A 10,751-nucleotide genomic window follows, 5' to 3' on the forward strand; every position below is an offset into this window, starting at 1 on the left:
GGTTTTATAGTTTGACTATCGGTTGGAAAGCTACTAAATTCGAGCTTACGAATCAGTAATTGTGCCTATGTCGAAATCTATAATTGTTTTAAAATGAAAATTGGAATTTATGTCATTCAAAATGATTAAACAAAACTTTACTTTAGTCTTTAGTATATTACTTTTCATGAACCTTTGATTTTTAGGTTAGTTAATTACTTTTTCGTGGTAAAGTTTCTAGTTAGTTGTTAAGCTAGAAAACAATATCCAGTTTCAACAGATATAACTACTTCACCGTTGCGTCCCCAAACTTTTTATTTTGGTGATTTAAAGAAATAATACTAATAAGCTACAAAATTTGTAGTATAGTTACAAATAAAAATACCATAACTAAATGGAAGAGATCGAAGTCTGCAAATTCATCACTACAAGAAAAATGCGTTTTAATAGCAGACCAGGATAGCGTTTTTTCACTTTCTGCTATGGTTGAAATATCCGTTAGTTTTAGATAGCGTTTGTATTTTTGAAAACGCTATGATAGATTGGCTTAATTGGAAACGCTATGATAGCGTACATTTAATAGCAGATAAAATAAAAGCGCTACAATAGCGTACTTTTTGAATCCCTAAACCCTAAACAAATTTCTGAACCATATACTCTAAAAACAAAATTTAATACTAATACACTAATAATCTTTTTAATATTTTAGAACTTAAACTCTTAAACTTTTTTATCAAAAAAAAAACCTTAAACCCTAAACAAACACAATAAACTTAAAACCTTAAAATTTGAATTCTATTTGTTTTAACATAAACACAAAACTACGAAAACATTTTTTTCTTTAATTATATAACCACAATATCTAAATTTTAATAGTCAAATAATCTGAAATATACATCTCAATCACAAAATCTTTATATAAAACTCTAACCCTTAAACTCTCAAAATTCCAAACCAAATTATAAACATAACCCTTCACACAAACTATTTATACCGGCCTTTATTATGAACTTTTGAAATCAAAATTTATATTTCAAATGTTAAATTATAATATATAATCTTTCAATTTAGATAAATTTTAAAACAATTAAAAAGATATGAAAAAGCAATTATATTATCCTTTTCTTTTATGGCCATTGATCTATTTTAATCTAAGGGTTAAGATTGTTCTTGTGGCTATCCTCAACCTTCTCTCTTATTGGTTGATCTTTCTTTCTCATGGATCATAATTTTTTAGCCATTAATGAAATGTAATCCGAAGGCCAGGATTAAACAACTTTCTTTTTCATTAATCTTTGGGAATCTTTTCCTATACGACTTTTCATCTGTTTTTTTATTCTTCTGCAACTATGTCGACGAGAGAGAAGAAGCTGGTTGTCCGACCACCAACCACGGATCTGGGCTCTGTTCACGGCGTCCTGCATCATGGGAGTCCTCCCTGTGTAACATCGGCTCCTCGCGCAGAGATTATCCCAGATCTGGGAACAATGGTTCCCTTATCACCACCGTAAGGTATACATCGAATACAACCGGCAATCACACCTCCTCCCACCATAGCCATTTCTCCATGTCTCTCAGTCACCTCTCCTCTCATGCTGTAACCCCTGCCCCTCGCGCATCTTCATTATGTGATTGATTGTGTGATTGATTTCTTTATTTTTTGATTGATTTCATTGTGTGATTGATTTCTTTTTGTTTCTAGGATTACATAACTAACGAGATTACAGCTATTGTGAATGGCTTCATGATTGATTTCTAATTGTTTGTGTTTTGATTCTTCTGCAGAGAAAGGAAGCAACGAAATCTTGCGACGGAGCCTGTCTCGTATGAAGAAGTTTAACAAGAGCTTTGCCGGCCTCGTATCCGCTTCTTTCATCGCTAACAACAACGGATTCTACGCAAACAAGCTCTTTTTCTGCGAAATCGAGTAGCTCAGTCCTAATCTCAGCTAGGTTAGCTGAATCCATGGTAGATTTTGTCTTTGATGGAGGTGTTTGCCGGCGAAGTTAAGAAGCTCGAAGATGGCATGTTTGTTATTACTTATTAGGTTTAGTTAGCAAATAGGTTTAGGTTTAAGCTTGGTTTAATTTTGGTTTGTTTGGTTTATTTCTTTTCCATGTAAACCAGTTGTAATTTAAAACTCAATATAATTTATATATTAAAATTTTGATATATTAATTTTTTAACGAAAAAAAAAAATATATATATATATATATATTTTTTTTTTCTTTTTTTTTTAATTTTCAATAATATAAATAATAACAAAAAATAAATGTTATCAAAGATTTTTTAATTGCATAAACGAAAACGCTATGATATATAACAATAAGATAGCAGCGCAAAAAACCGCTATCTAAAGTGCTTGACCTATTATCACGGACGATGATACAGCGTTTCTTAAACCGCTATTGTATTGATAGATAGCGTTTTTCGCTAATAAAAATCATTTTTCTTGTAGTGCATGTAACATCGGTACGCAACAAATTACGAAAGAAGATATAGTGTTATAGACTTATAGGCTAGTTGACAAAAAAAAAGACTTATAGGCTTATAGCTAGTCACACTTACATGAGGGGCGGACGTAGAGAAGAATCTACGGGGGCATGTGCCCCCCTCCCCGTTCAACTTTTTCAATTTCCTTAACAATTAGTTTGATATTTGTACAAGTTCCCCTAATCCAAAAAATATGTATAGTGAAAAATTGTGTGTACCCACACCAGTTAGATTTGATCCTAGATCCACCTCTACTTACATCCATGTCATATATATAGAATCGTATTCATTTTGAACAAGAAAATATATTCATAGTACTTGTTTTGCTATATATATTCCATAAGATGTGCGAAAGTAACTTAATTACTACGCCAATTTATGCAAAATTTGAGGCTTATGATCCCAATTATCCGACAAAATTAATTATTAACGTCATTTATATTTCACATCTTCTCACAAAAGACGACAAACTCCTTATAAGATTTGATTCAAGTTATTGTAAATATGCAAATACAGTACTGTTCTTTGGCAAAATACAATAGTACTTTTTAATGTTACTAATTTTCGTGTTATTTTGTGTCCTTATTGCAGCATTAACAAGAAAGATTCGTGTAATCCTGCCACTTGACATTTCAACTAAAGAGTTGTACATCTTACTTTTGGCCGAGGATATATAATTACACAAATTAACTGAACACGGAAATTGAAATTTACCAATACATCATTTGCGCAACTATTCTGGCTGAAAAAGCCTGCCATAAGGCAGTTTGGTTTTCTGTTATGTTTTGTCAATTGAAAAAAATGTGTTCTAGTGTTATATTGCATATGTTTTCACTGATGTTAAGAAGCTCTTTGTGTTTGTTTACTTTAAAAACAATATAAGATATCGAACTCTACTTCAGTATATTTGTGCTATTATATTGCACTTAGTTCGTGTTTTGTTTCTTTTTTTGAAAGTGATCAATACATATTTTAACTAACATATTGTGGTCTAATGGTTGAGAAATTCTTCATGTAGGTCGAATAAAGTTATTTTTTGAAATGGATGGTGCCTTGGTGGTCATTATGCATGCTTTAAATAAAAACATTGATTGATTTTCACATCTTCAACATTAGTTTGAATTTTGATTAGAAACGATTTCCCATTTTTCCAATATATATCTGAGTATAAAAATGGTTTACAAATGAACTCATATCATATATATATTAAAGGATTAAGCTACATATATAAGCTGAAATGTAATTTATTATAATTATAGCTTAAGTTGCATGTTAAAACAGAAGAGGGTCCGATATAAGAACCCTAGCTAGCTACACTTATAAATAATATATAAAACATATAACAGATAATAAAGTAGAAACCCTGATGGATCAAACTCACAAGGAGATTGTAAAATGATATATAAAGTACATATATCTTAGCTATTCATTAATCAAACTCCTAATAACGGCTGCTTGTGGGCTATTAGGATCAATAGTCTCCAGAAGCTGAGACAATCGATCACTGAGATCATCGGCTTCTTTGTTCAAGTTTCTTATGTAATTGCAAGTCTCTTGTAACACCTTCGATGCTGACACCTACATATTTCAAAGAGTGATTTTACAGTCAGAACTCAAATTATATATCAAAACAAGTTTTAGTATGGGGAAATAGTGTCTTAATAACTAATGGTTGTTGTAACAATAAAGCCTAAGATAATACTCATAACTTTTAAAAACTAAACAAAACAAACACATTTTTAACATTGAGGGTAAATCTAAGTAGAGAAAGGATGTTTCCATTTATAGAAACGGGTCTATTTTTTCAATTCTTCTAAAGTTCGTCCTTTTCTTGTTTTTAGAAACTAAGATATCTAAATATATAATACGAAAAGAATAAGTCGGTGATGTACAACTGTACATAAATTTATGGAATTGAAATTGATAGTCCGTGAAGCAACAAAGTCTTCTCACATTCAGTGCAGTTAATCAATATTATAAGTAAAATAATTAATTATAATTAGCTTAATGCTGAAGTTAGGGGAAATATGTTCCCCTCTCCTCAAAGTTCGGTTGATGGTCAAAAGTCTTTTAGAAACTTCAGAATGAAATCTCCCATATGCAATTACTATAAGACTATAATGCATTGTTCCAACTGGTTGTATACGCGACTTTCTCTATTAAAATATAAGAACATACCTAAGTAAATATTATAATATACTGTATAAAGTTCATGACTACGTTTGACCACTTTTTGTCCGATTTGGTTTCGTCAAAAATTTCTGACTACGTTTTTAATCCTCGGAAATCCGTTAGAATTTTCTGACCAAAAACAAATCGGTCAGAATTGAGGTCAGAATTAACCTTCTTTTTTGTAGTGTCAAACTTACGAATTTATATATATAAAGTAACTTTATAATAAGATTTTACCGTGTTTGAACGACGGTTCTGGCGAATCTCTGGAATAGACTGTCGGAGCTTTGAAATAAGATCAGTGATCTGATCATCGTTAATCCTTGATGACGAGCTTGATTGCCTCGACCTTCTGCTAGACGACATTTTACTTGTTTTTTAACTTAATATTTTTTTTTTTGCATATATAGGTAAGAAACACTCTCGCTTGGGTTAGGAATAAGTAGAATTTGCTTGTGTTTGTCGACAGAAAAGGAGAAGAAAGAAGAAGAAATAATGGTGTTATATAGAGGGCTAGGACCACAGCTAGAGAGAGAGAGAGAGAGAAAGAGAGTAATGCATGAAACATAAATAGGGATGTTCGATATGGGAAGACAAGTGCATGAGTGAGCAGTGGTTTAGAATTGGAGAATTGGATACAAAGACACGTGATTTACAGTTTATCAGATTATGTATATATAAACTGTAAATAACTAATAAAACGATTTGTCGTATACTAAAACAAAATAACTAAAATAACGATAGTCAAGATTAGGGATGACAATCAAGGACCTGGACCGCGGGCCTGGCCCGTAAAAGCTTGCTGCGGGGCGGGATTGGGCTTCCATTTGATAAGCCCGCAAAATTGCGGACCTCGCGGAACGGGCTCAAAGCGGGACGGGTTCAAAGCGGGATGGACTCAAAATGGGACGGGTCGAAAGCGGGATGGGTTAAACTGCGGGATTTTGCGGCAATCCTAAGTCTTCATTTATGCTTTCACATGAGAGAGAGAGAAAGAGAGAGAGTGAGAGAGAGAAAGAGATTAGACACTATGGAACTCCATTGATGGTGGTTTCAGTGTCGATGATGCTTCCGGTCTCCCAAGAACCTCTAATCTGCACTAGTAGAGCTTCTTCAAACCATCATAAATGATAATAAGTACATTTGTTTTGTATAAGCTTAATGTATTGATCTTGTAAGAGTATACTCGATCATGTGCAAGATGAAAATCAATTCATGTTTATGTTTGTTTGTGCATGTAGAAATAAGCAATGTAATATTCGATGTCCCGCGGGACGGCCCGCGAAGACCTGCATATTTCGCGGTATGGAATTGGGCAGCTAGTTTGAGGACCGCATCCCGCGCGGGATAGGCCCGCCGTGTACTGCCAGAAGTCGAACCCGCAGCGGTTCGGGACGGGACGGGACGGGAGAACCCAATTGCCATCTCTAGTCAAGACTCGCATATACTTCAGATTTTTTATTTTACTTTTGCTTAAAAGAGAATTATTTAGTTCAGTTACCCACTTTATATGACATAATGCAGATGAGAATGATGTATCAGTAATTTCGAAGACTAAACGTGAAACGACCACAATATTCAGAAACAGTATTAATTTCATATTTTATAAATCAAAGTGTCACTTGAAACATGTTATAAGCGTAGAAAAATAAATATTTATAGTGGGACTTGATTTCCTTTTTTTTTGTTCAACCGCGGATTTTATAAATCAGGAATAGAAAAGAGTTTATGGCCTTGGGCCCAAATACAAAGATAGGCAGGCCTTAGCGATAGAGTCTGCTAGCCCATTACTAGAACGACGAATGAAAAGAAAACGACAAAAGAAAAACGAAGAAGATGAGGGAGAAATCAGAGAGTCGACGTCCGAAAGAGTTCCGAAGAGTTCCGAAGGTTTTCTTCCCGTGGTGATTGCTCGGTGGAGCACTTGAGAGTCTGTTCTGAGATAGATTTGTGTGATGTTGAGAGATGCTGCATGGATTAGGGCTTTTTTTACTGCCAACGCTTCCGCCAAGAGCGCAGATGGAACATGATCTTGGACACTTGATCCCCTGGAGATTTCTTGTCCATCGGGCTGGATGAAGATCCAGCCCAATCCCGCCAGCTTTGAATCTGACCTCCAAGATGCGTCGGTGTTACAGAAGACCGTCGATGGGGGCAAATTCGTTGTTAGTGTCGTCGTATCCAATCGGTCCAGGTTTCATGAAGAGAGCACTGTAAGAGAAGGCTGTTGAGCGTTTTCCCATTCCTTAGCAGCGAGGAGGGCCTTGCACAAGATCTCTTGGGAGGTGATGGTTCTGTTTTCGAAGATGAGGAGGTTTCTTATGATCCATAGGTTCCAGCAAATCCAAGGTAGGAGATTGGTGGTAATTCCTAACGGAGAGAGGCTTACCCACTTGAGTGAAGCTTGTAGCAAGTCTTTTATGGAGGTGTCGTGTGTGATATTGATAGTGAAAGACCAGATATCTTTGTTCCATACTTCCTGAGCTATGTCGCATTGGAAGAGGATGTGAGAGATCGTTTCTTCCGCTCCACATCTCTTGCAGTTGATGTTTCCCCGGACTCCCCTCGTTTGTAGATTTGCACCGGTTGGGAGGGAGTTAGTGGCCACCTTCCAGAGGAAGAATTTCAGTTTTGGCTGAAGCGGTGGAGAGCATAGATGTTTATTCCAGTTCCAAGTGCTTGGTTCCCCCAAGAGTACAGTCGATTAGGTTTCGGCGCTGTGGATGGAGAAGTAGCCAGTTTTAACTGAGTAGTCCCCCGTTCTTTCCAGAGGCCATATGAAGGCGTCTTGTGCTCCTGTTGTGCTTGGTTTGATGTCCAGAATCCTATCATAGAGCTCAGGTACTAGATTGAGGATACGGTCTTTATTCCATTCTTTTGTCTCTCTTGTGAGTAAATCCGAAACCATAAGATCCTTTGCTTGCAGTGGTACAGGTCCGATGGGCTTTAGGTTTGAGCTTGGCTGAATCCATGAGTCAGACCAGAGTTTTGTGCTCTCTCCATCTCCTATAACCTTGCCAAGATGATTGTGAAGGAGGTCCCTTCCAGCGATGATGCCTCTCCAACCATGAGAGGTAGTTGTCACTAACTGTACTTTGGTAAATGAAGCTTTGTGACAGTTTTTGCTCAACAGGATTCTGGCCAGGAGACTGTTTGGCTTCGTCAGGATCCTCCATGCGACTTTTGCGAGCAGCGCCTTATTGAAGTCTTGCACTTCACGGAAGCCTAAACCCCCAAGGCTCTTTGGTTGCGTGAGTGAGTCTCATGACTTCCAGCAGATCTTTTTGTCTCCATCCTTCGGATCCCACCAAAATCTGGTAAGTACAGATTGTATTTGCTTACATAGATTTACCGGTAAAAGGAAACTGGATGAAGCGAAGTTTGGTATAGCTGATAGAACCGATTGTATCATTGTAGCCTTTCCAGCTGTTGAGAGGAATTGAGTGGACCAGCTAGCCACCTTTTGTCTCATGCGATCGACGATAGAGGCAAATAGGTCTCTTTTCTTTCTGCCAAACAGCTCGGGCAGTCCCAGGTACTTTCCCACTCCTCCCTCCTTGTTAATGCCTAGTTGTTGCTTAACTTTTGATCTGATCTCTGTTGATGTCTTACTAGAGAAGGAAATGGAGGACTTCTGGGCATTTATCATTTGTCCTGAGGCCTTTTCGTAGCTCTGAAGGATCTCAACGAGGGAGGTGCACGATGTGGGGTCTGTCTTCGTAAATATCATAGTATCATCAGCAAACAGAAGGTGATTGACCTTTGGACCATATCGTGAAACTCTGATTCCTGGTAATGATCCATTTTCTTGTGCTGTCCTGCAGAGACCGGATAAGACTTCTGCACATATGATGAAGAGGTAGGGTGATAGGGGATCTCCCTGGCGGATTCCTCTTTGAGGGTGTATACTGCCGACGACCTCATTGTTGAGTAGAAAGGAGTATGACACTGTGGTCACACACTCCATCATCCAGTCTACAAAGGTAACATCAAATCCCAATCTCTCTAAGACTGTTCTGATGAAAGACCACTCAAGTCTATCATAGGCTTTGCTAATATCTGTTTTCATGGCCATTGAGCTGTGAACAGTAGCCTCCGACGCTTTCAAGTAATGAAGTACCTCATGCGTTGTCAGCACGTTGTCCTGGATGGCTCGATCAGGTATGAAAGCTGATTGGTTTTAAGACACTATGCTTTGTAGAACAGGCTTCAGTCTTGATTTCCGTTTTCAACTAATAAAACAAGTGTAAAGCTTGTCATATACATAGGGAGAGAATCAATTATATATTCGATCGATGATGCGTAAAACCAAAAAGATTTTGTGTATCAGTTACAGATATGGGTAAATAAAAACAATTTCACTTAGGTCATTTGAGATGACCGTACAACATCTATAGCCTAACCACTAGGGAGTAGGGAGGGGCTATTCTTAGTCCAAAACTCTATCACGTGTGTGCCACACAGTTAACCCGTCTACTTCGAAAGTTTTCTAAGATGTGATTTTGCTAGATATCTAAGAGCATGATTATTGCAAAGTTTCTTAACAAAAGTCCTTAATATACATATATGTATATATATGTATATGTATATATTATATATGCGTATGTAATTGTTTGCTAAGGACTTTACGGAAACCGAAACCAAAAGTTTCTTAATTAAGGAACTTTCAGTTTCGGTTTCCGTAAAGTCCTTAGCAAATAATTACATACGCATATATAATATATACATATACATATATGTGTATTAAGGACTTTTACTAAAAAACTTTGCAATAATCATGCTCTAAACGCATGGTGATGATATGCAAACGATATGAATGAAAGATGATGATGATGATTGATGATGAGTAGATGCATGCTATATAACTAGAAAACAAGGAGATGGTGTGATGCATTGGACATTAAAGAAAAATGTTTATTGATGAGCACACAAAGGTGGGACTATTTATGTTTCAAATACTTTTGATTTTTGAAGTTAATTTTGTTGTAAATATAAACAAGTTTTAACTTCCCATGTGATGACATGACACTCTTTCTCCCCTCTAATCAGGGAGCATCCCCCTCCTTCACGCCCCTCCTACCACATGACACCTTTTGTTTATATCTTTTACCTTTTCTTCTTCTGGTAGCGAGATAAAACATCAAAAATCTCTGTCTTTAGCACTTTTGACTCTCTTTTTTTTTTACAACAAACACTTTTGACTCTTTTGTTGAAGTTTGTAGTGCTACAAATTCAATATATATACGGATGTCGTTGGTTATATATTTCCAAAAACATAACATTTTTAGAAAAATGTTATTTTTTTTACTGTAGAGTTCAACATCTCAATAGATCAAAAGGAGAGTGGATGGTCTAACGAGTCACGAGTCTCGCCTTACTATCCACAACTTCCGTAGTTGATTCTTTGTTTGATTCCTTTGTTTCAAAATTATTTGAAAAACAAGAAAAAAGCAATTCCCATAATCAGGGCATTACTGTTCACTAGTAGAGTAGTATGATTCATTGGAGACAAACTTCGCTTTGTGCTGTTCACATAGTCGACACTACTAATATCCTAATGCTCAAGGCACTGCATCAAGTTATTCAAACTTCTGCAACAATTATATCCTAAGTCAAGGCACTGAACAAATTATTCGATCCAAACTTTTGAATACTGACATGGCAAGTTTTAAAATGGTTAGAACATAGAAGAGAGATCATGTTCTTAATCAATAAATAATTTACGGTAACCATGTATTAAGATTCGAGGACTATTACAACGTCAAATAGTAGTTGACTTATGTATTTTATTTATACCAAATTACCAATATTTTTGTCAAATGTGTTTTTGATAGATAACAGTAAGATATAAGGCAAATATCATCAAAGTAGAGGGACGGGTGTTCTTGGAAATGTAGACATTGATTGTGAATCCTTGTCTCTGTCTGTTTGTATTCTAAATGTCCATCGAATATGTACCACCAAAAATTCATCTTTCTATTTTTATTTCGCATTGCAATTTTATGTCAAGAATTTAAATCGTAGGTTTCTCTTTCTTCTAGCCAACTAGCACACTTCTGTCCCAATAAAATGAAATAATTATATCTCCAATTTCTCACTTATGTTAA

At 36.0% G+C, this 10,751-nt stretch overlaps 1 protein-coding gene and 1 long non-coding RNA gene across 2 annotated transcripts; one reads left to right on the forward strand and one right to left on the reverse strand.

Moving 5' to 3' along the window:
• The first annotated feature begins 1,247 nt into the window (after positions 1-1,247).
• LOC108846355 (uncharacterized) lies at positions 1,248-2,157 on the forward strand. Its single transcript, XR_001948635.2, has 2 exons — positions 1,248-1,576; positions 1,765-2,157. It is a non-coding gene; the product is annotated as an uncharacterized LOC108846355 (long non-coding RNA).
• A 1,546-nt stretch (positions 2,158-3,703) lies between these two features.
• LOC108846592 (transcription factor PRE2-like) lies at positions 3,704-5,113 on the reverse strand. Its single transcript, XM_018619810.2, has 2 exons — positions 4,882-5,113; positions 3,704-4,050 (listed from the first exon to the last, which is right to left on the reverse strand). Exons 1-2 carry the CDS (start codon positions 5,008-5,010, stop codon positions 3,895-3,897), a joined length of 285 nt encoding a protein of 94 aa, XP_018475312.1. The 5' UTR covers positions 5,011-5,113; the 3' UTR covers positions 3,704-3,894.
• Between the last annotated feature and the right edge of the window lie 5,638 nt (positions 5,114-10,751).

Source organism: Raphanus sativus, chromosome 3, assembly GCF_000801105.2.
Source record: "Raphanus sativus cultivar WK10039 chromosome 3, ASM80110v3, whole genome shotgun sequence".
Lineage (NCBI taxonomy): Eukaryota > Viridiplantae > Streptophyta > Magnoliopsida > Brassicales > Brassicaceae > Raphanus > Raphanus sativus.

Bases quoted from the DNA above. Each gene is read 5' to 3' on its own strand.
- LOC108846592 (XM_018619810.2), bottom strand. From the start codon at position 5,010: ATGTCGTCTAGCAGAAGGTCGAGGCAATCAAGCTCGTCATCAAGGATT. The intron at 4,051-4,881 runs GTAAAATCTTAT...TGAAATATGTAG, and splicing joins AGAACCGTCGTTCAAACACG to GTGTCAGCATCGAAGGTGTT.